A 26,292-nucleotide genomic window follows, 5' to 3' on the forward strand; every position below is an offset into this window, starting at 1 on the left:
CTCCCACAGCCAAGGCTCCATTGGAGCAAAGATGGCCCGGGCGCTGGGGATGGCTCTGTGGCCTCTGCCTCAGGCGCTAGAGTGGCTCTGGTCGCAGCATGGCGACGCCCAGGATGGGCAGATTATCGCCCCCTGGTGGGCAGAGCGTCGCCCAATGGTGGGCGTGCCGGGTGGATCCCGGTCGGGCGCGTGCGGGAGTCTGTCTGACTGTCTCTCCCCGTTTCCAGCTTCAGAAAAATGAGAAAAAAAAAAGAAAGAAATAATACTGCCTTCTCATGTGGCAGCCACCCACTTGGTATTTACTAATGGAGAACGTGGGCAACACCTTGGGTGTGGACCCCATGCCAGCAGCTGGGCTGGGCACACATCCTGTGTAGGGTCCCAATGAATCCTCCCTCCAGCCTTATGAGTGTTTATGAGGCCCTGCGAGGAGACAGACAGGACCCAGCACTTGCCTGCTCTTGCCCCACTGCATGAAGCCACTTTGACACAACCATGAGGTCTGGGCAGGACAACTCTGGTGGCCCCACATGGTGGAGGCACAGCAGCTTGTGATGAGCTGGTGGCTAGTCTGGGGCCAAATTGTAAGGAGCCTTGAATGCCACACCAAGGTGCCTGACAGAAAATGCTTCATATATCTTTTGCATATATGAATCAACGAATGTGCAATGTAGAGCCACAGAAAGCTTCGGAGTGGAGGGGGGCTGCCTCTGATTATCTCTGTAAAGTGCTCAGGATAGTGCCTGGCCCAAGGAGGCAGAGAAGGTGTTAGTCATGGGGCTGGATCACTGTGCTTGCCTCTCCAGATTTACCCTCTCATCCTTTGTCCTGTGCCCCAGGTTGCTGACCTCTAGGGACGCATGAGCCCAGCAACTTTGCCAGCTTCTGGTTAGGTTCAGCCTGAGAGTCTCCAGCAGGAGATCAGAAGGGGGAGGCCGGTTGTGTGTTGGTAAGTGTTTAACAACCAGCTGTCTGGAAGAACAGCCCAAATGTAGTGTCACCAATTTCCCTGGTGTAAATGCTTCTACACGGTAGAGAGAGACTCACAGGTAAATGGGTGCTGGCCTGATGTCTGAATGGGTCTTAATGTTGCCATGCTAGCATGTTCAGGGCCCTGGCCACATGAAAAATGGAGTGCTGTGTCAGTGTCAAGGGGCACTGTTATGTGAATGGGCTCCTGTCTCATCTGCTCTGACTTCCCCCCGAGAAGTGATGATAATGCTCCCGCCCCTTATCGAGGGGATTGCATGAGCAGGACAAGGCATATTCTTGTCTGGTGGGGTACCCAGAAGGTGATGGCTCTTCATACCATGACGATCGCATGTTCCCTGTGCTGTGCTCCAGGCTGGGTGACCTGGCTCCAAGGAGTGGCCTGATGGGGGGTGGGGGGGGGGCGCAGCTGCTATAGAGCCATGAGGACAAGGCGGTGGCTAGTGAGGATGGGGAAGTCTCAGGCCGGCTATCTTTAGTGCCTTCTCTCATAGCGCTTTTCTCTGCTGGCTGTGTGGGGCTGGGGCATTGAGGCGCCACTTCTCCAAAGTCACATGAAGCCAGTGACCTGAAGCCAGCTGTGAGGACAGGGCCCTAGGAGGATGAGGCTGGCTGTGGTCGGCTCCCCACCCCGACCTGTCTGCTAGCAGCCCCAGGGCAGCATCCCTTACTGCCCCATCTATCAATCAAGCAGGGGCCCACGTGAGCCTGTGAGGGGCTGGGGCATACTGGGACAGTAGTGGCTGCTGGGGAGTGGCACCCTCTCCCCATCTCACAGGAGCCTCCAGGCCCCCACATGGAGAGCAGTGCAGTACAGTGGTTCACATTGAATTTCCAGAGCTGGGATTTGAAGCCCTGCTTCACAGCTCCTAAAAGGCTGAGCTGAGAGGCTGTTGCTCCGTGCCTCAGTTTCCTCATTGTGAAAGCAGGAGTGGTGACAGGAACTCGGACTCACAGCTCACAGCTCACAGACTGCTGTGACCACTCAGTGAGATGCAGCAACTGAGACATCTGGCAGAACATACATACTCTGGCCCTGTGACCTCAAAGTGTTCTCTCTCTCTAGGCCCCCACATTCCCCATCTCTGAAATGGGAATAGTGGTTGTAAGGATTAGATAAAGGAACTCTGAAAGAGGCTAGCAAAAGGTTTGGCACAGGGTAGGTGGTCAATCAGAGCACCCCACTCCTCCCTTGAAGTGAAATGTGCCTTACAGACCCCTAGCAGCATAATGAGGGTTAGGGTCAAGAGGTGCCAGGCTCAAATTCCAGCCCCATGAAATGCCTGGGGACCCTGGTCTGGGACACCCAGACACATGCACAAACATGGGTGAATCCCAGAGACTTAGAGAATAACATTTATTGAGCACTTACTATGTGCCAGGCCCTCACTAGGGAAGCAGAAGGGAGCCAGTCCTACCTTCACTGAGCTCACTCAGACCTTGCTCTGGGGAGCTGCCTCCCAAGAATTTGAGCCCAGAAGCCTCGCTCCCACCTAAGGGCCTTTGCACCTGCTGTTCCCACTGCTTAGGTTGTCACTGTAGGCTGAATCCTTTACACTCTCAGGTTTCCCATATATATTGTGTGCCCCTGGGCAAGTTGCTCATCCTCTCTGAGCCCCAGTTTCTCATCTGTGAGATGAGGTGATAATAGAAACTGCCTGAAAGGGTAGAAGGTCATATTTATATACTAAAGTACTTAGGACAGTGTCTGATATCGGTAAGGTATTCACAATTACTACGACCCCGCTGGCTTGGGCATGGCATTCGAAGTCATTGTGAGCACCAGTTATTGTGAGCCAGGGGCTGATGAATTTGGGCCTTGGGCAGTGTTGTGCTGGTGGGCCCAGGGGGCTGATGAATGCTGAGAACATGACATTTTAACATTTCTGGTGTGTTAATAGGCCCTGGAAGTTTCCGGGGTGCTGCTTCCCTCATTCCTAGGCTCCTGAGCGTTCCTCCCCTGTCAACCCTCCAGCCTTGCTTTTGAGCCTGCTGCTGAAAGGGCGGGGATAGCTATTTGGGCTGCTGGGAGCATGCCAGGATACTGGACCTGGCAGGGAGAGGCACGATGCTGGAGACTGTGAGTGACAGCCTGAGCAGGGAGACACCACATGGAGGGCAGGGAACCCACTGAAGATTTAGATGAGTAGCTATGTGCTGAGAGCCAGTGGAAGGGGAATGGGGGTAAGAGAGCAGAGGGCCCAGCAGCGCAGCCCCCCACTGTCAAGCTCGTCAGCATGGATCGAGTGGAAAACATTTTAAGGTGTGCCCACCAGGTGGCAGCCAGCTACCCAACCCCCCACCCCCAAGGCTATCACCAGGTGAGCTCAGCAAAGTCACCGGTTGTCGTGCCTTTTAAGGCGATGGTGGCTCCTGCCACCTCCTTGTTCCCACTTGCTCAGAAATTCCCAACAGGTTTAAAAAATTTTTTTTTCCAGGAGGAATGGAATGAGATCTTTGTTCTATCACCAAAGGATTCCAGCGAGGCCTGTCTAGGGGTTCTGGTGACAGGAAGCACAGGCCAACAGGCACTCAGAGACGCACCCTCAGCGACAAGCACAGGCACAGACTACAAGAGACAGAGACAGCTGCCCCATCAACCACAGGCCCACGAAATGCTTGGGGACCCCGGTCTGGGATACCCAGACACATGCACAAACATGGGTGAATCCCAGAGACATAGAGAATAACATTTATTGAGCACTTACTATGTGCCAGGCCCTCACTAGGGAAGCAGAAGGGAGCCAGTCCTGCCTTCACTGAGCTTCCTCAGACCTTGCTCTGGGGAGCTGCCTCCCAAGAATTTGAGCCCAGAAGCCTCGCTCCCACCTAAGGGCCTTTGCACCTGCTGTTCCCACTGCTTAGGTTGTCACTGTAGGCTGAATCCTTTACACTCTCAGGTTTCCCATGCCCCTATCACCACCACCCCCAGTGGCCTGTTTTATTTCTTCATAGCATTCATCACTCCTAAAACTCTGTTTACCAATGTTTACTGTCTGCAACTCCCAACTAGAAATTAAGGTCCTTGAGAGAAGGGCCTTGAGTTCTCCATCGCTCCCAGCACCTGCCGGACTGCTGTGTCCACAGTAGCACTCAGTATTTCTTAAGTGAAGCTGATCACACACACACACACACACGCACACGCACACGCACACGCACACGCACGCAGTTGTGCTTTCACACTGGCCCCAGGAAGCCCTTATTGTTCATCTTAACCACAGTAACTCCAGCTGATCTATGCACCCACTGGGTCTTCCTCATTTGGTGCCCAAATCACCACTGAGGTAGCAAGTCACCACTAGATGTGACTAAGGCTTGAAACTGTTCTGGGATGTGTCCAAGGTCATTCACTGGCCACGGGCAGGGCAGAAATGAGGATGGGGGTTATGGGAATGATCAGGAGCCAAAGGCTCAGCCACCTGGTCAAGCAAGCCTGCCCCTGAAAATGACTTTCTATGCGTGTCACATGCACGGGGACACATGACTATGGTGACAGCCTGTTACCTGTGTACCTGTGGTACTGCATGTGTACATGTTCCCAGCCTAGGAGGGGGCAGGCTACTCTTCTTGGGGGGGAGGGGAACTTTTGTCCTCTGTACCCTACAGCCGCAGAAGTGCCCTAGCTACCTGTACCTACAACTGAACAGAGCCCTGGACAGGGCGAGACCTGCCAGAATCAGACCAGCAAAGCCCTTCCTACCTGGGCTGGGTGGGCAGCTGCACTCCAGGGCAGGCCTAAAGGTGGGAGGGGAGGCCCACCAGGATGAGCAAGGGCATTAGGTGCAGCCTGCTCAGCATCCTCCCCAGGACCTGACTAGAAACGGACTCCCACAGCAGAGCCCAAGCCCCTTCTGTAGCTCTGCCTTGGGCAGGTCCTGACCCCTCTGGTTGTGGGCTTGGCTCCCAGAAGTGGAGCATCATAGGACACCCTGAGGGGAGGGCACTCTGCCCCCTTCAAAGCCAGTAGGGAGGCAATCTTGCAGAACTGAGGAGCTGGCCCAACTGGGTGTCATCCACTCTCACCCCCTGGTGGCTCCATCCTGAAGTGCAGCTCCAGGCACTAAATCCTGAACAGGTGGGAAGCACTATGGCAGGGGTCTCAAACTCAACTCAGCATGTGGGCCGCAGAACAAGATCACAGCCTTTCGGTGGGCCGCACTAGGTCTACAAAAGGCAACCGTTACGCAACACTTTTCTCACTGCAGTTGAAAACAAAAAAAAATCAGTACAAGCACAATCGTACATGCAGTTTACTCAGTGTCACAAAATGACCAGAAACTGTAGTTCGCATCACAACTGCTGTTAACTAAGCTAATATCTAGCTAGGATGCTAGAGAAATGAAAAATACAAGTAGGCCCCTAGGCTTACTTAATTTTATCCAAAATATTTTGAACTTTGTGGATTAGTCTGCGGGCCGCACAAAATTGTTCGGCGGGCCGCGAGTTTGAGACCCCTGCACTATGGAGTTAGTGGGAGGGGGTCTTCTGTATTAGCCCAGAAGTGACTGCTTAGGTTTAATCCAAGTTCAGAAGGGGCTTCAGAAATGTTGAGCAGACACATGGGGGACCTAGGCCAAGGACTCCTGCTCAGTTTACTCCAAGCCTCCCCCTGCCTCAGGACCCAATCAATAATCTCCTCTGGATCTTGAACTATATTTTAAAGCCTTCATTCGTGGGGGTGCCACGCTTATTGGAAACCAGACAATGTGGACCACCTCCATTAAGAACCAGTACATGGGCCTGACCTGTGGTGTAGTGGATAAGTGTCAACCTGAAATGCTGAAGTCACCAGTTAAACAACCTGGACAAGGCACATATATGGCAGTTGACGTTTCCTGCTCCTCCCTATCAACCCCACCCCATCACCACTTTTCAGAATAGAACCAGAACCCAGGTGACTGGTTTAGCTACCAGACTGCACAGGACAGTCAGTGGCTCCAGCTGTTCTCTGCCCTCAGCAGTGACAGATGCAGGGAACAGCCTTTAAATGCTGTTGGGGTTCACTGAGACCAATTCGATCCCTAAAAAGTAGGTCAAATCATAGGCCTGGCTGTTCTAGAAAAGCCAATACTCAATATTCAGTGTCTAGCCTGGTCAATGGCACACATTCAACATGCTGACAGTACAAGATAGACACCTCCAGCAAGGTGTGGGGCTGATCCAAATCCCCCAGGGAGACCCAGACCAAAATGGGCCTGGACAGGGCATTTACCCTATACATGGCCACAGCCTCATCTTGAATAAAGCTGGGTGAACCCATTAAAACCACCAGGGCCTACCTCTGAGCCAATACAGTACTGGTGTTTCCACCCAGCACCAGGTGCAGGGCAGGCCTACATGACAGCCCCTCTCCCACCAGTCCTCTGCCAGTGTCAAAACCTGGCTGCAGGCCACGAGAGAACCTCAGCAAGCCGTAACTGGATCCTGCTCCTGCCTGGATTAACTAAATTGCTCATTTGCACACTCAACAGAAACGTCATGGAACAGCAAGTCCTCACCACCTTCCCATCTCCACAGCTGCCACCCAAGCTGTGCAAACACTGCTACAGCTGATCCCCCTCCGCTTCACCCAGGTGACAAACATTTTGCACAAAGCTTACTGCCCCAGGCTAGTTTCGAAAGTTCAAGGCAGACTCAGACTAGGCTTTAGCCTACCCCTACACCAGTCTGCTCCAAGCACCGGGCCAGGCAGGGGGCAGGGCAAAGGAGGCACACGGGTGTAAGGGGCCAAGGGCAGCCTGCTCGGGGAGCACGAGGGCCATGTGAAAGCAGTCAACACTGGAAAAGTCAAATCAGAGGCAGATATCAATGGAAAATAATTTTTATTGCAACCCCACCAGCTGCACAATCTATTCCTAACATTAGGCTCCTTCTTCCTTTGCAATTCGGTCTTTCTTAAGTGGTCCCTGTAAGAAAAGGTACAGGTGACAAAGTTAGAGGTGGAGAAAAAGGCAGACTGTTAAGAACAAGCGACATCCTACTAAGATCAGAGATTCTGGGCCAGTCTCCCCAGCTCCAGATGGGCAGAAGGCAGGCTGACAGATGACAGTAACTGCATGCCACGCCAACCTGAGCCCGAGGACAGCCAGGCAGGTGCTCACCATGAACGCCTTCTTCTCTTCCACTGTCTGGAAGCGGCCATGGCCAAACTTGGAGGTGGTGTCAATAAACTTAAGGTCAATCTTCTCCAGGGCCCGCCGTTTGGTCTGCACCAGCAAGGACTGTGGGCCAAGGAGAAAGATTAGTTCTGAGCAAGGCTTTTCTCCACACCATCTTATTTCATAGGCCTAAGAGAACAGAAGATCAACTCTCATTGTTGGGCTGGTTGTAGCCAAGGAACTGGCTTCACATATGAAAACAGAAGCAAACAGCTGGGCCATGCTGGAATTTCCTCCTCCTAGACTTCAAAGAACAGCAGATCCGCTTCTTTTCCTTTGAAGTCTCCTCCTTAACAAAGCTCAGCCTATCTGCTGGACTGTGCTCCTTATGCTAACAAACTTCTCTGCCCTCCTCCCCAGGTTCCTGGTACCCCCTTGGCCCCCAATCTTACCTTGCGGAGGGTGAGCACTCGCTTCTTAGTTCCCACCACACAGCCTTTCAGCATGACAAAGTCATTGGTCACTTCACCATAGTGGACAAAGCCACCCTGGGAAAAAGCAAGACCATTAAGTCAGTATAGCTAAGAACGGGGTAAGACCTGTTCTCAGAAGGCAGGCAGCAAGGAAGGTCTCTGCAGTAGATTCAGGCACTCATTCCAGAGCCTCATCACAAAACAGGTAGGCCAGCAATTCCACTTCTCACCAACCAGTGGACAGATGACAGGCTCTTTGCAGGAAACAGAGCTGGCTGCTATACAGGAACCAATTAATTGACTGCAACACAGCCTCATGAATCAACCAGCCCCATAGGTGAAAAGAACTAGAGAAAAATCTGCCAGTCCCAGGACTTCAGAGGCTTTGAGAAGACAGCTTCCATTACTCACCAGAGGATTGATGCTCTTGTCAGACAGGTCATAATCAGTGGAGGCATTGTTCTTGATCAGTTTGCCATCTTTGATGAGGTAACCCTGGCCAATCTTATAGATCTGAATAAGGGAATGAGTGTAAACTCTTGGGAAAGGGGAAACGGGAGACTCACACATATCCCCTAGACCAGTGGTCCCCAACCGTTTTTGGGCCACGGACCAGTTTAATGTCAGAAAATATTTTCATGGACCGGCCTTTAGGGTGGGACGGATAAATGCACAAAATAAAATTATGTGACCAGCGTAAAAACTGTGGTATTTTTAAATATAATTGTCGACCTTACGAGACAAGTGTCAAGAGCGAGTCTTAGACAGATGTAACAGAGGGAATCTGGGCATTTTTAAAAAATAAAACATCGTTCAGACTTAAATATAAATAAAACGAAAATAATGTAAGGTATTTACTTTCTCTGCGTACCAGTACCAGTCCGCAGCCCGGGGGTTGGGGACCACTGCCCTAGACAGAGGATGGCAAAGCTGCCATTAGGAACAAGTAACCCCCCCCCCCCAGCAGTAGAGCTAGCCAGCAAAGGACTCTGGGAAAGCAACTCTGGCCTAGGTCCTGCTGGGGTGTCCCAGGCTCAGAAGATTCTGCTATCCAACTGAGGCAGTGGACAGAAGCCTGACACTCCATGAGAAGGGACAAGGCTCTTACTGCCAGTCACTCCAAGGTCAACTGCACCAGAACCACCTTTGAGGGTGGTACCTTACAAATTACAGCACCAGAGAGCAAGAACTGTGCCCACTGCACGAGCGGCTAAATCCATGTGATGCTCAGAATCTTCACCACCAATGAAGTGCAGTGACAGGGACCGGACTCCTCACTCCCATTATATTGGGATCACTTTCCCCCTTCCCCCTCCCAGCATTCAACTATCCCGATCGCCACCCCCCAGCACCTCACCTTCTTATTGATCTCGGTGCGATGATGGTAGCCTTTCTGCCCAGCCCGGGCCACGGAGAAGGCCACCCGGGCAGGATGCCATGCCCCAATACAGGCAACCTTGCGCAGCCCTCGATGGGTCTTGCGGGGCAGCTTCTTGGTGTGCCAGCGGCTGGTGACCCCTGGAATAGACATATGCTGTTACTGGGTGTTTGGCACTCATGCCATTGGCCCTTTCCTGCTAGGAAGACCCACTTGAGTTCACTGCTTAGTCAACATATGCAACCAACAACTGGGTAAGTTTTAATAACAAAGATAAGTTTAATTTGCATGTTACCCTCTAATGATCCCATCATCCCAAGTCGACTATCTGTCTAGTTCTAAATGTGCAAAGAACAGGTCTTCGAAATTAGTCCTTTACTAGGTCACGTCCCCAGCCACCCGACCACAGGACTGTTCTCAGAAGGAAGGCAGCAAGGAATGTTTCCGCAGCATGACTCGGGCGCTGTGCCCAGCGCTCATTCCAGAGCCTCATCACCAAACAGCTGGGTCGGAGACCCCTTCTCCCAAGATTTAACCACAGCATCTGGCCACTGCAAAGCTCACCTTTGTAGCCTTTGCCCTTGGTCACCCCAATGACATCTATCATCTCGTCCTGTCCGAACACCTGGTTAACAGGGACCTGCTGCTCTAGTTTCTCACGGGCCCAGTCCAGTTTTTCGGCCACTGTGCCTCCATTCACTTGGACCTCCATGAGGTGGGCCTTCTTCTGGCGCAGAGGAAGCAGACGCATCTAGGAGGAAATGGATCCAGCTTAGCTCCGAGCTCCAAGCTGTTCTCCCACAGGAGTCACCTTCTTGTGTTGTGACTCCCCAATGAGTAGAATTCCCTTTAAATTCTGATGAGCCAACTCATAACAGACACACGGGGCCCACATCAGGGTAGGTCAACTTAACTAGATCCTGGCCACCAACTAGCTGAATGTTCCTGATCGTAACCCTAGTTTACTTTGGCCATCTATCTACTTCACTCTACTATCAACAAGACACTTATACTTTGGACAGCAGGACAGCACTACAGCTAAGAGCATAAACTGTAACATTTAGAAAACAAACCCAAACCTAAAACTTTTAGTTAAGACATGCCAGTGCTAGCCTACAGAACTTTCTTCAGTGATGGACTACTATAAATCTGTGCTACGGTTGTCAATAACTACATAGGGTCACTGAACACTCAGAATCAGGGTGTACGCCCAGGAGTGTGTCCAGACTACAAAAGAGGCACCCACTGTAACCAAGCCAAGAGCTCCTTTGGCCAAGTTAGAAATGCATACGGCCAGTGTTCATGAGTCACACTCATTCCTTAAAATGGGGCCTGGTTTCCCTAATTTAAGAGTCAACATGGACACAGTGCCCCCTGCTGGCAAGTGAAAAGTCAACCCACAAGTCCTCGAGGTACTATATACCCTTTCTTAGGCCCCTGTGCAATGGGCCTTAACCTGACTCCAGGAACCCAGGATTCAAGGGCAGGCCAATGTCTGGGCTATGTTGCTGTGTAATTTCAAACAACCCCCAGGCTGCTCACTGACTTATTTCCTCCACTAGGAAATTAAGTTTGAGGAACCTGAACCAGTCTAACAACCCCCTAAAATCCAGAGGCTTGGCATAAAATCAGTTTGTGCTGAGGACAAACTCAAGATAACAGAATTTCCCAAATAGGTGACTCCCAATATTCAAAGCCCCACCTCCACAGACAGGAAGCAGCAGACACATCTGCTATCTGGGCACACTGGCGAGCGCTCACCTGGGTGTGCGCGATGACGCGGATGACCTGGCAGTACTTCTTCATGCTGTTGAAGTCCTTCTCCAGCTGCTTCTTGCCATCATCATCCTGCCATTTCTTGCAGTATTTGGTGAAGGCCTTCTTCTTAGATTTATGCCTTCAGGAGCAGAGCAGAGATGGGGAAGGGGACCGGGTGCAGGCCTTCATCACCCCTCCACGGGATGAGAGGAAGGCATATGGGCACCACGTGGGGATAGGGCTCATTGCCGGCTTCTAAGGAGCCTTTTCCACCGGCAAGCGGAGCCTGGATGGAGCTCATCGGGCAAAGCCGAGCGGAGCTGAGCAGAGGTCCACAAGATTAATATATGTCACAAACATTCAAACACACACTAATTCATGCTCCAGTCTAGCCATTACCCAGACCACACGTGTCCCAGGCAGATGGACTAGGTAAGTTACACTGCTATCTGCTCGTTTCTAACTATTAGTAGTTCCCAGCAACCAAGAAAATACTGCAAACAGAGTCCTCAGCCAACACCCACTAAGCTGACTATTCAAGTCTTATGGTGCTGCTCCCAGCCCAGGAAGCCACCAGCTGCTCAAGGTCTGTCCCTAAGAACTGTTTTATTCCAGAGGCAACGAACCCCAACACCAGAGCAGCTCCTCCCTGCTAGAGCCAAGAAGCCCCTGCACAGATGTTCCTTCTCTCCAGTCCCTAACCTAGGGGTGCATGGTGTCCCCTCCCTTACCAGTTCTTATAGAAGCGCCTTTTGCACTCATCACTGATATGCTCAGCAAAGATGGTTTTGAAAGTACGGAGGCCTCGAGGGGTTTCCACATAGCCCACAATGCCCACAATCACCATGGGCGGTGTCTCCACAATGGTCACAGCCTCCACGACTTCTTTCTTGTTCACCTCTGCAAAGAAAGCAGGCGGTCAGAATTGAATGGACTAACTATAATCCCCAAAGAGGGGTGTCCTGCAGAAAACGCGAGGTGCTCACAAAGGGCAAGTGGATGACTTACTTCAGATAACAGGGAAGGTTAGAGAAACGAGCCCATGTTAGCAGTCTACACTACCAAGGGCTGCCCTTATTACATACACTGACCTTTTCCTTTTCACTGATTTTAGAGCAGGGGTGGGGGAAGGGGCAGGTGGGGAACATGAAGCATCAACTCAGTTGCCTCACTTTAGTTGTTCACTGATTTTGGGGGGGGGGGCTCATCCGGGATATGAAAGTTGTTTAGATTTTTATGTCCTATGTGCCTTGACTGGACAAGCCTGGATGCTTCATCTACTGCACCACCACAGGCCAGGCCATACACTGACATTTTTAATGAAAATAGAAAGTATAGGACTCTATAATGGCAAATTAACAGCCTGGCTTCAGTTCTTGTCTACCATAGAAATCTCTAGAGGCAAACAAATTCCTTATCACTTAAACAATGCAAGATACTAAGTATAATGGGGTTTCATAATAGCACTATACTCAGGTAGATATTAACTACCTAACATTAATAGCTACCATGGATAAGGAACCAATGCTGTGTCCTCCTGCTTGGTGACTTCTACTTCAAACTTCACAACCCAAAGACAGGTAGTACGCAAACTTTTTTTTTTTTTTTTTTAGAGCGGAGAAAGACAGACAGAGAGGGAGAGGAGAAAGACACAGAGAGAAGGGGGGAGGAGCTGGAAGCATCAACTCCCATATGTGCCTTGACCAGGCAAGCCCAGAGTTTCAAACCAGCGACCTCAGCATTTCCAGGTTGACGCTTTATCCACTGCGCCACCACAGGTCAGGCCAAACTTTTTTTAAGTCAGCATACTTCTGTATGCTGTGACTTTTGTCAAATTTATCCACATCATACTCCTTGAGTTCAATACATTCCTCCACCTACACTTGGGAGGGCCAGCCACTTGTAGCCTAGTAGTATTAATCAGTCCTAAAATACCTTCATTTCTCTATTTCTATCAGCTACTGAGATACTGATCTCTTAAGTCTGCCCTCTGGCAGTTTGGCCCCAACTAGTCTGGTCACGTCCCCGTCCCCGTCCCCCCCCAACCAGCTTGAAGAATACAATTTGTACATACTGGATCCTGGCCTATCGACCTCCCGCACGATGTGGGTCATGCCAGCCTTGTAGCCCAGGAAGGCTGTGAGGTGGACAGGCTTAGAGGAGTCATCCTTGGGGAAGCTCTTCACCTTCCCGCGGTGCCGGCTGCTGCGTTTCCGAGGTAAGAAGCCCAGGGATCCATGCCTGGGAGCTGAGAACTTCCTGTGAGACTAGGAGATGACCAACATCAATACCTGAATTTATAACTCACTTCTTGATTCCTACCTGTCTAAATGATCCTATGAGCAGCCTCGGCAATGCTCAAACCAGAAACCCAGCAACTGAATTAGAATTTGACTCCTTTTTTTTCAGGATCACACATCCTGAAGCTGTATTCACCTAGGTTTAACTTTTACCTCAAATCCTCATTTTATCATTTAGCAAAATGAAAACACCCACTTTTCTATATATAGGGAAAAAAGCACACCAAACTTAAAAAACTAGTTTACAGGTGCCTTTATGATGCAATCAAAGACTTAACCACGAAAGGGACTTTTGAGACAAATGGATGGGTAGCGGGTAGTAATAGTACTAAAGGCTCCTCTGACTATAATACATAGGCCACTAGAACTCGACAGAGCCAAATCAGAACATGACAATCAGCACACATTCTCTGTCCGCCCGTCAGTAAGTTCATCATCTGTGGTTCCTGGGAACTCTAGAGGCCTAAGGAGTTGTTCCAACCGCCCTACACATTTAAAAACGAGGACTCAACAACCTCCGCCTAACTGCCGAAAGTCTCCCCTCCAGCCTGCTGCTTCGATTTATGCACCTCCCAGTTTGGTAAGAATTAAAGTGCCAAGCGGCCCCACTTAAGGTCCTCCTGGCCCAAGTGCTCATGGACTCCAATCTCGATAAGCACTAACGTGGTGAGATCAAGACCCAGAAATAATCCATGGCTTGAAAACTGCCGGGCGTGGGTCCCCCAGCTCCCGCTCCGAGGCCTTTCGCCAGCCGACCAGTAGGCCCAAACCCAGCCATAGGCCTGAGTGTTTCCCGAAAATCGGACTGAATGCGGATCCCGCTGAGTGCCCCGCGCTACCAGAGCAGGCCCCCGGCGCTGGGTGAGCCGAGATGGCGGCGATGCGATGCGGCCTGAGCCACGCCGCCACTGCACACAAGAAGGAAGGGGCCATACTACGTACCATGCTGCCGCCTAACGTTGCCGGTAGAGGTCGGGTGGAGATCGGCGCGCAATTTATAAAGGGCTGTCTGGCCCCGCCTCTTCCGGCGTGCGAGCGCGCACCCGCGGCGGAAGTCGGGTCGGGGGACTGATGTCGGTTGCTATTTCCACGCACACTCGTCGTCGCCTAAAACTTGTTCCCAGCTAGTTGTGGATTACGGAGGCAAGAGTTAGAACCTCTACGGCGAGTGGCTAGGTTCAAACTTAGTGAAAAGCTTCGGAAAGGCTGACAAAGGGCTGTAATGCAGTGAGTCTGTGGCGATAGGCAGCAGCCAAATTTGATGAAATGTACCATTCCGCTGAAGGAAGATGGCTGCGTCGCTTCTTTTCACATGAAATGTAGTCACCCCTGTATTGAATAACCCAGCTGTGGGCTTCAGTCCAAAGCAATTTCACACATGGTGCCCATTTCCGTCCCACACAGTAGGTCAGTTTTGTTGCCCTTTTGCAAGCACACTGAGTTGGAACGAGTTGCACTGCTCTCACCTGCTCTGAGTTGGAGAAAAAAGACTGAACCCCTGGCTTTCTGGCTCCCAACCCAGAGCCGCTTCCGCGACACCAACTTGCCTCTAATGCATCCTGATTTGGGGCGCCCCTTCTTCAAACCCCATCTTGGCCACTCCTCCACTGTCCAGCTGCAGTGGCCCTAGCTTGGTTCTGACAGTCTCCGAAGTGGCAAAATGTCTCTTTACCCGGGATCATGGGTCCAGCTGCCCACCCTCAGGGAACCTGGCTGGTCTTCCCTGCTTTCCAGACCCTCTGCATGAAGGACCCTCTCTGATGTCTGCCTGGGCTCCCAGGTGACTCGGGAAGCTCCTATCTGCTCTCCCTGTCTCCAAGCTTGACCCTCCAAAATCTTTCCGAGAATCAAATTTCATCTTGTTACTTCCCATGCCTTCACCTGCTCAGGATTAAGCCTAATTCCTGAGGCTGCTAACACCGACTCTGTCCCAACTGGCTACTGCTATCTCACTGCTAAGGGCGAGCACACACTCTCCCTTATATCACTTCACACCTCCATCCCACCCTATCTTGTTCTTTGATTCTGAATTCCGGGTCTGGCCATTGCTCACACCGTTGTTTAAAAAAAACTTTCTCTCATTAAGCTCCCACCGTCCCTCAGGGGCAAGGCTGACAGATTCTCAGTCCCTTCATGGAAATCTTTGGGGCCAGAAGTGTTTCCAAATTAAGCTCTTTTCCTGTTTTAGATAATATCGCACAATATGGTGCACATATTGTATATTATGTAATCCTCCCAAAACTCTTTGATGAAACAATTCTGTAAAGAAACATGAATATTCACATGAAGTGGGATAAATATAAATCACCTCCCATTAATCAGTTTGAGGCTGACTTAGCTGCCTAAAAAAATTCAGGTCAATTTAGTTTTTTTTCACCAAGTGACTTAGGAAGGTTTTTTTTTATATCAGAATTGTAGAGAAGTCAATAACATGATCCATATTGTCTCCTCTTACCAAGAAAAGTAAGTTTCAGGCCAAGAGAAAATAATTTGACAAAAATCACCCAATTCATGAAGGGCAGAGCTCTAGTCTGAGTCTACATTGTTTTTTTCATGACATTAGACTAGGGGTTCAGTAGCCCCTTCACTAGAAAAGGAGCTCTGGGTCCTGAGTGTTTCATTTACTCAGCAAGAAATTCTTACCGAAGCTCCGTGGTTTAGGTACTGAACAGGCTGTGGGAACAGAGTAGATTGAGATGGCCACCGTCACAAACCAAATAAGACTATTTAAAATTGTGATGAGATGCCCTGGCTGGATAGCTCAATTGGTTAGAGAATCACCCTGAGGCACAAAGGTTGCTGGTTCAATCCCTGGTCAGGGCACATACAGGAACAGATTGATGTTCCTCTCTCTCTCTCTCTCTCTCTCTCTCTCTCTCTCTTTCTCCCTTCCTTCTCTCTAAAACCAATAAAATAAACACATTAAAACTGTGATGAGGGTTAAAAAAGATTTAACAAACAATGTCACTGAAGGTCCTGGACAAACTATTCCCAAAAGGAATTCCCTCTCAGCAGTCATGAGAAAGTACCATGCCAATTGTGCAAAAAGCTCACTGGGATATCACAATGGGCCTCAGTTTCTCCATATGTCAAATAAGAGATTCATTCATTCATTCACTTAACAAACATGTACTGAACCTGCTTTGCCTAAGAATGACACTATGAGGCCAACTAGATTGGGAGTAGCCAGCTAGGAGGTGGGGATAAGGTAGAAGGGCTTTTACTATTCTGTGCAAGCCATCACAGTGGGTGACCTGAAAAGGGACACTGACATAAAGGAGCAGAAGCAGGAGCTATTAGGATGGCCAGGATCTGCAGACTATTTGTATGAGTCACTGGGGCTGGGCTGGGGCTGGGCAGAGGAAGCAGGAAGGGCCTGAGTCAGGATATCCATTTTGGAATATTGGGTATTAGTATTACTTTTAGAAAGGAGAGTTTAATTTATATATATATAATATATAATATATTACATATATTACATATTATACATATTACATATACATATATTTACATATATTAATATATTACATATATTATATATATATGTATATATATATGAGTTTTGACTCATTTATGGGGTTAACTGTATCCTTTCTCTTTCCAAGAACATGCCTAAGGCTACATACCAAGAAAAAAAGAAGTGAGGAAAGCAAAATAAGACTAACCCAGACAGGGTTCACACCCAAACACACATTGCAGAACTCTGCTTATGTCCCCTCATTTGGTTCTGAGCCTCTGTGAGGCTAAATATAAAAGATAAATACAAATACACCTGACCTGTGGTGGTGCAGTGGATAGAGCATCGACCTGGAACGCTGAGGTTGCCAGTTCAAAACCATGGGCTTGCCCAGTCAAGGCCCATACGACAAGCAACCAATGAACAACTGAAGTGAAGCAACTATGAGGTGATACTCCTCACTCCCTCTCCTTGTAAAATCAATAAATAAAATCTTTAAAAAAAATAAATACCTGGCCTGTGGTGGCGCAGTGGATAAAGCGTCGACCTGGAATGCTGAGGTCGCCGGTTCAAAACCCTGGGCTTGCCTGGTCAAGACACATATGGGAGTTGATGCTTCCTGCTCCTCCCTCCCCCTTCTCTCTCTCTCTCTCTCTCTCTCTCTCTCTCTCTCTCACTCTCCTCTCTAAAAAATAAAAAAAATAAAAATAAATAAAAATAAAAACTTTAAAGACTAAGCTCTTAAAAAATAAATAAATAAATACAATTAGTAACATGATTTACAATATCCACATGATAAAAACAAACCAGTGACCAAGAGTTCACTGTGCCTGAAATAAGACGAGACAAATTTCTCTTGAGGAGACAAGGTTCTCCCAGAGGAGCCAGAGTAGGATGCCACTGATGAGGCCTGAACACCGTCCCACAGTGAACACACAACAGCTGTGCAAACTCAGTGCAGACCAATGAACGCATGGCAGTATGCCAATCTGATATGCGCAAGCTGTTTACAAGGGGCCAAAACAAGGGGATTGAGTTACCTGATCCTGGATTGCTGGTTTAACGCAAAGATAAAATCCAGAGTCTAGAAAGGAATGGATTGATTTTGTTTACAAATGGTCCTCCATCATTACTGTTTTCAAAATACCACTAGTAAGGAACAGAAAAGGGTCTGACCTGTGGTGGTGCAGTGAATAAAGTGTGGACCTGGAATGCTGAGGCTGCTGGTTTGAAACCCTGGACTTGCCTGGTCTCAAGGCACAAATGGGAGTTGATGCTTCTTTCTCCTCCCTCTGCTCTCTCTCTCTCTCTCACTCCTCTCTCTCTCCTCTTGAAAATGATTAAATAAAATCTTTAAAAAAAAGGGGGGGGGCCCTGGCAGGTTGGCTCAGTGGTAGAGCGTAGGCCTGGCGTTCAGGAGTCCCGGGTTCGATTCCCGGCCAGGGCACACAGGAGAAGCGCCCATCTGCTTCTCCACCCCTCCCCCTCTCCTTCCTCTCTGTCTCTCTCTTCCCCTCCCGCAGCCAAGGCTCCATTGGAGCAAAGTCGGCCCGGGCGCTGAGGATCGCTCTATGGCCTCTGCCTGAGGCGCTAGAATGGCTCTGGTTGCAACAGAGCAATGCCCCGGATGGGCAGAGCATTGCCCCCTGGTGGGCATGCCGGGTGGATCCTGGTCGGGCGCATGCGGGAGTCTGTCTGACTGCCTCCTCATTTCCAACTTCAGAAAAATACAAAAAAAAAAAAGGAACAGAAAAGCATCTAGGATTTTGCTAAAAACCTGAAAGGCAGCTGTTCCCTGCTGCCAGGTAAAACCCGAGGGATGGCCTAACCATGATAAGGGTTAGGAGGACACGAGGAGGAGCAGAATAGGGAGGCAAGCGCGCCAGAGAGGAGCTGAGTGAGGCAGCTTTAGTCAGAGGGTGCTCTGACATTCATCTGCCCTACCAGACTGGAAGCTTTGTGACAGTAGAGACTGTGTCCTGCTCCTGTGTGCTCAGCTCCAATGCAGGGCCTGGCGCAGAGAAGGTTCCGCTTCACATTGGTCAGATGAGGGCATGAGCAGAACAGGCCCCAGTTAGGACAGCACAGTTTCACTTTCAAAGGCTGCCTACCTTGCCAATTGAAGCAATAATACACCCTTTTTGACATGAGCGCACATTCTGATCTTTTATGCTGTCATTGACTGTTGCAAAACCACCAGGCCCAGATGATGGGGCATTTGGGCCAGAGGGTCAGTTAATATGAGCTTGTGGCATGAGCGTAGCCCCATGTCCTCGGGGCAGGAGCCTGGGCACAGAGCCTTTGGGTCATGAAGGACCCCACCCTCTGCTCCTCTACCACCAGCTGCCAGAGAGACGCCCCTCAGAATGGGAACCGGCTGGCCAGAGGCACCTGGCAGCTCTTGGTCCTGCTCCTGTGTGGGCCAGGGCTGGTGAAATTCTATACGCCCCACCTGGGACTCCAGGAGGCCATGGCAAATATGGCCTCCCACAGCCTTTCAGTATATATGTTGGGTCTCTGCATCTTGTGGTGCAGCAGTCTGCAGCTGGGTGCTGTGTTCAACACTATCCTGGCCCGGAAACTGTGCACCATGGAGGTGCTGCTACATGTCCAACAGGCCCTGTGGCAGCCACTGATCATCGCATGGGCCCGGGTCCTTCAGCTGCTCACCACCCTGAGCCATGGTGCACGTCACAGCATCCTGAAGCTCTTGCAGTGGGAAGCTGGCCTACCCCTGTTCTCTGTGGCCCACTGGGCCTACTACAGCCTGGTCAGCTTTCGCCATGAGAACAGCAAGGGCTTGGAGCAGTTGCTGCGGGCTGTGCTGCAGCAGGTGGCTGTGTCTCTGCTGGTCCGCTGCCTAGACAAGCTGTGGGTAGCCCTGGGACAAGTGGCCCTGCAGGCCATGCAGCACAGTCGTCTTCAACCCCTGGAATGGGCCAGGCTATTCTGGGTAGCCTCCAAAGACCTGGATGCAGTTACCATCATCCTTCCAGCCACCACTGTCCCTTTTAGCCAGCGCTTCCCTGGCCCTGACCCAGCCACCCTGAGCAGGCTCACACCAGCCTCCATCAACCTGTGCCTCGTGGTAGGAAATAAGCATGCCAGCAAGGAAAAGGGAGGCTGTGGCTTTGGGGCCACTAAAGTGCCCATTAGCACCAGGTTCCAGAGGAACAGGACAAGCAAGATGGCCTTCAGGTCTTCATCCAAGCAGGCACTTGCACAACAAGTCAAAGCCACCTGTGTTCTCATAATTCTTCTGTATATCTATGCCGCGTCTCTCTTCATGCAAATCTTAAAATAAATGATCAAGTGTGAACCATCCTCTGGTATGTCCCTCGCTTACTTTGTCAGTGAGAGATTGAATAGCATCGGATCTGTCCCCTAGGCATTTACTGGGCTAGGTGCAAGGGTGGGTGGTATGCAATATGCAAGTCACATGCATGCCAGGGGCTGGGCTAGGGGACCTGGTTTCAGCTCAGTCATTACCGTGTCCTTGGGGAGGTCCCTTCACCCTTCACAGCTTTAGTTTCCTTTTCTGTAAGTATAAATAATTAGGCCTGACCTGTGCTGGTGGTGTGAATAAAGCATTGACCTGGAATGTTGAGGTTGCCATTTCAAAACCCCAGGCTTGCCCAGTCAAGGCACATATAAGAAGCAACTACTATGAGCTGATGCTCACCTTTCCGGGTTTATGTCTTCCTTCTTTTTTTGTTGTTCTTTTTGACATCCATTCTTTCTTTCCTTTTCCTAGCATTTTAATTTATTTTGCTATCTAGACTTTTCTACTATTGGTTTTGTTCTCCCCCCCCCCCCAATTCTTTCTCTGAGGATTCCAAATACACTTTATTTTAAAGATAAAGTCTTTTTTCTTTCTCCGACTTCATATCATCTGCAGCGACTTCATCTTCTGCTTGTTGTGAGTGCTGAATTTGTTGCCCATGGGATTTCAACAAAGCTTTTGGAATTTCATTTTCGAGCCTCGTTTGGAAGCAGGTTTTATTTTTCCTTCCCTTTTTTTCTCTCCCTGTGTGCTTACCCACTCTGTTTAGGAAAGTTGCTGTTACCTCTACCAGGCTTCTGGGCCCACAATCCAGAAACAGATCTTAGGGCTCCTTCCCATGGCCATACTGGGGACCCCGAAGCCTCCATTGAGGAGCCAGCAGGAGGCTTCCTTCAGCATTCGGTGGGCAAGCTCAACCTCTGTCCTCCCTCCCTGCGACCACCACTTTCTCTAAGCCAGAGTCCCGGGCAGGGACCCCTGCCATTTCATTTTTTGTTTCCTTTCCCAGTGGTGGAGTACCACCTTGTTGCTGGCTTCAGACAGAAGCCTGGCTCGGGTTCTGTCTCTTGTGGAGTGTATTCCTTTATTACCGTACACAAGCCAAGGCTTCGCTGCCTGCTGGGACCCAGAGCCCAAGGCCTTTGGCTTCAGTCCTCTCCCATTGCTCTGTTTCTGCTGAATTGTGGTCATGATTGTTATCAATTTCTGCACAAATACTCCAAAGCTTAGAGGCTCAAAACAACATCCATTTTATTATGTCATGGTGTTGTTGTACTTCAGGAATTTGGGCAGAAACTCGGCTGAGTGATTCTTCTTTTCCTTATGACATTGACTGGGGTTACTTGGTATATTCAGCTGGTATGTGGGTCAGTCTGGAGGGTACATAGGGCAGTCAGTGGTGGTGATGGTTTGAAGGTTGGGCTCTTCTGGGACCCTTGTCCTGCATATGAACATGAGGTTTTTGGTGATCTCATCCTAGTCAGACTTTCAACATGATGGTGAGGGCTGAGAGTGTTTCAAGAGATGGAAAGTGGAAGGTGATATTTTCTTGAAGGCCTGGGCTAGGAAAATGTACAATGTTATTTTATTGATCAACCAATCACAAGCCTGTCCATGTTCAATAGAGGAGAGTCAAAGAATTTGTGACCATATTTCCTCAGCCTCCCTTGTTTATTTTTTCCCCTGGACAGTAAGATCCTTTAGGGCAGAGACCCTGTGCTACGTGAATGTTGGCTCTTCAGTGGCCTGGCACACAGTGTCACATATATATTGACCAAATATCTAGATGAATGTGTAATATAAACATTTAGAGCTAAGTGCTGGCTTAATTTACTGTGTTCATTTCCTTGAGAAATGGATGGGATTGCTTGGTCAAACGATACATTCTTTAGTGAATAGAAACACATTGCCAAACAGTTCTCCAGAAAGGTACCTATGGCAAATCTTTTTTTTTTTCCTTTAGAATTATTTTATTAAATCATAAATGTACAACAGCTTCTTAACTCTACACACGCACTTAAATTTTTTAAAGGAAAAACATTATGTCCTATTACACCATGATCCTGGCTAATAGCTTTTCAAAACTTTGAGAAAAATCTTTAAAATGGTTTCACATGTCACCTGAAACTAACAAATTTAACATTATCAAAGAAGGAATGCTTCTACACTCTTACAAAGACCACTAGAAATAAACAACAATTAAAAGGCTAAGAAACTGTCTCAAAGGCATTTTTTTTTTACAGTCCTTCCTCCACAGTAAGGTAATGTTATTAAATAATCCAATCCATTCACAAAATGGCTCTCTGCATCGGCTCTGGTGTCTTCTGCCTATCACTGCATACTTATGCATGACTGAGATAAGAGTTTCCTTAACATTGTTATTTCGATAACCTGAAACTGTTCTGTTACCTCTGGGCTCTCATCCTCTCCTGTTTATTGTATACAGTGAAACCCATGGCAAATAGGAAGAAGCTCAGTATCGGCTTCTCCCTCCATAACCCCCACTTCCTCCAGGACCATAGTTGCCTCCACCATATGGTCCCCCCATGTTCCTGCTACCACCAAAATTTCCACTCTTCATTGGACCGTAGTTAGAAGGTTGCTGGTTATAATTTTCAAAATCATTATAATTTCCACTCCCATAATTTCCTCCAGGTCCTCCCCCATACCCATTATAGCCATCTCCAAATCCATGACCACTTCCATAGCCACCAGATCCTCCTCTAAAGTTACTTCCCAGTCCTGGTCCAAAATTTCCACCACCACCACGAGAATCTCCAAACCCAAAGTTGCCTTCTCTTCCACTTCTAGAACTTTGAACTTCCTGCATTTCTTGCCTAGACAAAGCCTTTCTTACTTCGGCATTGTGGCCATTGATTGTATGGTATTTCTGCAACACAATCTTATCCACAGGATCATGGTCATCAAAAGTAACAAATCTGAAGCCTCTTTTTTTTTTCCAGACTACCTATCAGTAATTATCTCAATTGTATCAATTTTTCCATATTCCTCGAAGTAATTTCTGAAATGATGTTCCTCAATATCTTCTTTAATCTCACCAACAAAAAGCTTCTTCACAGTTACATGAGATCCCGGCTTTCCAGATTCCTCTCTTGCAACAGCCCGTTTTGGCTCAACCACTCTCCCATCAATTGAATGAGGTCTTGCTGCCATGGCGGCATCAACCTTAGCCATGGATGAAAAAGTTACAAAACCAAAACCTCTTGATCTTTTGCTTGCAGGATCTCTCATTACCACGCAGTCTGTAAGTTTCCCCCCTTGCTCGTAGTAGTTCCTCAAACTTTCTTCTGTGGTTTCAAAGCTCAAGCCACCAATAAAGAGCTTACGGAACTGTTCCTTTTCTCTCTCCATCGCGGACTCAGTCGCTTCATCCGATTTCCCGCAGCCGAGCGAGATGAGAGAGGTCTCCGCGGTCGGACGCGAACCGGACTCATCCTGGCGCTGTAGTGAGAACTGCCGCCGCTGGAGAAACAACAACTCTGGGAGAACCTTCGCACGGCGAGCCGGCGCTGCTGCTACCCCTATGGCAAATCTTTAAGTTTGTAATTATGCTGTGACTTATCCACTCAAACACAATGAATATATTTCCCCTCTGCCCTAGCAACTCCCCACTCAGAAAAGACCTGAACACCTTCTATACCAAAGCAGCCTCAAGGGGGCAGCAGAGGAGTAAAGGCGATATGCCGCTAGCCTTGAGCTAGGAACTCGAATTGCCCCGCAGAAAAGAGCGAGGTGTAGGCAGCTCTGGGGTTGCAAAGGCTTGACCTACAAAGAACAGCCTGACTTCCTCCTTTGGCCTTGCTGCTAAGGCAAAACGCAAAACGCAAATACAGACGGTAGAGGAGGGGGATGTTTCTATAATCTGCAGTGATAGCTATAAAGTAGAGGTTCATGGAGGAACCTGGAAAACTTACCACAATTCTATAACTCCATTGCTAAGAAAATGCCTACATGCCTTGTGCGTACCTACCTTGAAAACCAACAGTGATGGGAAGGCTAATAACATTTACTAAAACCCTATCAGGCACTATTCATTAAGCCAGTGGTTCTCAAACTTTTTGAAGTTGGAGCGCATTTAAAATCCTACAAATAATTTATTGATTTTTTTTTTTCCAGAGAGAGAGAGGGATAGACAGAAACGGAGAGAGATGAGAAGCATCAATCATTAATTTTTCATTGCGCGTTGCAACATTTTAGTTGTTCAACACCGATTGATTGCTTTCTCATATGTGCCTTGACCATGGGCCTTCAGCAGACCGAGTAACCCCTTGCTGGAGCCAGCAACCTTGGGTTCAAGCTGGTGGGCTTTTTGCTCAAAACAGATGAGCCCGTGCTCAACCTGGCAACCTCCGGGTCTCAAACCTGAGTCCTCTGCAATCCCAGTCCAACGCTCTATCCACTGCACCACTGCCTGGTCAGGCTAAAATCCTACAAATAATTGTAGGCATACTATATACAAATTTTTGACAAATATGTTATAATAATTAAGTCAAATATTAAAGAAAATATAAAAAGTCCAATCGTGCTTTTATGGTAATTAAACTAAATAAATATGACAAAATTAAATTTATTCTGACATTAAAAAACATTTTTATGTTACATTTTTTGAGTTATGCTTTTTAGAATTTGTAAAAAAGAGGGGTTAAAAATTTTAAAACGACAAAAAGTTATCTTTTTATATATAGATAGATAGATACATTCTTAGGAAGATTTAGTAAATCGGCAGGTCCTGGCGCGAATATGTTAAGTTTTTTTTGTTTGTTTGTTTTGTTTTGTATTTTTCTGAAGTTGGAAACGGGGAGGCAGTCAGACAGACTCCCTCCCGCATGTGCCAGACCGGGATCTACCCGGCATGCCCACCAGGGGGCAATGCTCTGCCCATCTGGGGAGTCGCTCTGCCGCAATCAGAGCCATTCTAGCACCTGAGGCAGAGGCCACAGAGCCATCCTCAGTGCCCAGGCAAACTTTGCTCCAATGGAGCCTTGGCTTTGGGAGGGGAAGAGAGAGACAGAGAGGAAGGAGAGGGGGAGGGGTGGAGAGGCAGATGGGCATTTCTCCTGTGTGCCCTGGCCGGGAATTGAACCCGGGACTCCTGCACGCCAGGCCGACACTCTACCACTGAGCCAACCGGCCAGGGTGAATATGTTAAGTTTTTTCATTCTTGCGTTTATGAGAAACATGAGCCTGATGTGTCCTAGCGATTTCTTCAATGTTTGGGCATATATTTGAAAGGCAAACTCTTATTTTCTCGTCAATACATGGAAGAATTCCTCTCTTTTTACTCTTAATTTTGTTGAGCATAAAAAATCCTAATTCACATAAATAGGATGTTGAAAATTGTAGTAAAATGTGCAAAGCTTTTTAAGATATTGCCATATATTCTTCTTTTATAGAAATCCAAAAACTTCAAGAGACAATTCCTTATGTTTAATCATCATCCACAATCAGTGGGTATAGCTGCCAGTTCTTCTTTAAATCACTTGAAGCTTCCATGAATAGGTATCTAATCCAATCGTATTGTTCAGTGTTAAGTGATGGAAAATGCTATAAATTAAATTCTGCCCGTCAGCCTTCAAGTCCTATTTTATTTACACTTAACTTTTGCTCACTTCCAGAATCGGATTCTTCAATATTACACTTCTTTTTGAGAAATCTATCAATTTTATTTGGGTGTATTTATCTAAAAATAATATAATGATGTGTTAATAACAAATATAATAATGATGTGTTAACAAAAAGACCGTAATGAAATGGTATAATAGAGTAACTATATTTATTTTTATATCTGGGCACACATGTGAACCAGCACAGCTAGTAATTCCAGGTCCAAAGTGGGAATGGTGCAGAATTAAGAAAATACAGGGTCAGAAGGGCCCTATAATTGCTGCTGGCAAGAACAAAGTGTGCCCCAAAACCGCATCTTGCTTTGTTTATAGGGCAAAGTGGGCCATGAGCAAATCAAAGAGATCTTTGATCATGTTTCCAAGGCAACCCAAGAATTTTTATCAAGTGCAGAAAACCCCCACCATACATATCATTTCACTTCATACCAAACAAAGGATAGAAGAAACTTGCCTCCAGTCTTCCCAGGGAACATGGGGGGTAGTGTAAACAATCCAACACCACAGCTTACCAGCCTTTTACAACCTAATCAGGCAAGTGAGGTGGGAGGCTGGGCAGACTGTCAGCTTATAGCCAACTCCCCACACCTCTGTCCCCCAAAAATCTGAACTCCAAAAACCCTATCGGTTTTATGGTCCCCAACAGGTACATATTTCTCTGGAATACCATAGGGCACACCTGGAAATCTTTCAGGGCGCACACTTTGAGAACCACTGCATTAAGCTCATTTTGTGCATTCTCTCATTTAATCCTGACAATAATCCTGCTAGCTACTATTTCTTTCTTTTTTCCTTTCTTCCTTTCTTCTTTTTTCTTCTCTCTCTCTCGCGCTCTCTCTCTCTCTCTCTCTCTCTCTTTCCCTTCTTTCTTTTGAGAGAGGGGGAGGGAGAGAGAAAAGCATTAACTCACTGT

General features: G+C 48.3%; 1 protein-coding gene, 4 non-coding genes and 1 pseudogene across 5 annotated transcripts; all 6 read right to left on the reverse strand.

Moving 5' to 3' along the window:
* Positions 1-6,793: 6,793 nt before the first annotated feature.
* RPL3 (ribosomal protein L3) lies at positions 6,794-14,091 on the reverse strand. Its single transcript, XM_066358443.1, has 10 exons — positions 13,940-14,091; positions 12,772-12,964; positions 11,429-11,597; positions 10,701-10,836; positions 9,504-9,690; positions 8,919-9,079; positions 7,973-8,074; positions 7,541-7,636; positions 7,092-7,211; positions 6,794-6,896 (listed from the first exon to the last, which is right to left on the reverse strand). The coding sequence occupies exons 1-10, from the start codon at positions 13,940-13,942 to the stop codon at positions 6,852-6,854; spliced, it is 1,212 nt and encodes a 403-aa protein (XP_066214540.1). The 5' UTR covers positions 13,943-14,091; the 3' UTR covers positions 6,794-6,851.
* LOC136389944 (small nucleolar RNA U83B) lies at positions 7,687-7,767 on the reverse strand. The gene has a single exon (XR_010748486.1). It is a non-coding gene; the product is annotated as a small nucleolar RNA U83B (small nucleolar RNA).
* Positions 9,350-9,443, reverse strand: LOC136389943 (small nucleolar RNA U83B). The gene has a single exon (XR_010748485.1). It is a non-coding gene; the product is annotated as a small nucleolar RNA U83B (small nucleolar RNA).
* LOC136389968 (small nucleolar RNA U82P) lies at positions 10,837-10,892 on the reverse strand. Its single transcript, XR_010748505.1, has one exon. It is a non-coding gene; the product is annotated as a small nucleolar RNA U82P (small nucleolar RNA).
* Positions 13,376-13,439, reverse strand: LOC136389789 (small nucleolar RNA SNORD43). Its single transcript, XR_010748361.1, has one exon. It is a non-coding gene; the product is annotated as a small nucleolar RNA SNORD43 (small nucleolar RNA).
* An 8,069-nt stretch (positions 14,092-22,160) lies between the features above and the next one.
* LOC136389447 (heterogeneous nuclear ribonucleoproteins A2/B1 pseudogene) lies at positions 22,161-23,271 on the reverse strand (annotated as a pseudogene).
* Positions 23,272-26,292: the final 3,021 nt, after the last annotated feature.

Source organism: Saccopteryx leptura, chromosome 1 (assembly GCF_036850995.1).
Source record: "Saccopteryx leptura isolate mSacLep1 chromosome 1, mSacLep1_pri_phased_curated, whole genome shotgun sequence".
Lineage (NCBI taxonomy): Eukaryota > Metazoa > Chordata > Mammalia > Chiroptera > Emballonuridae > Saccopteryx > Saccopteryx leptura.

Coding starts and splice junctions, on each gene's coding strand:
- RPL3 (XM_066358443.1), bottom strand. Junction 7,637..7,972: donor ACAAGAGCATCAATCCTCTG/GTGAGTAATGGA, acceptor GCTTTTTCCCAG/GGTGGCTTTGTCCACTATGG. Junction 6,897..7,091: donor AAGAGAAGAAGGCGTTCATG/GTGAGCACCTGC, acceptor CTTTTCTTACAG/GGACCACTTAAGAAAGACCG.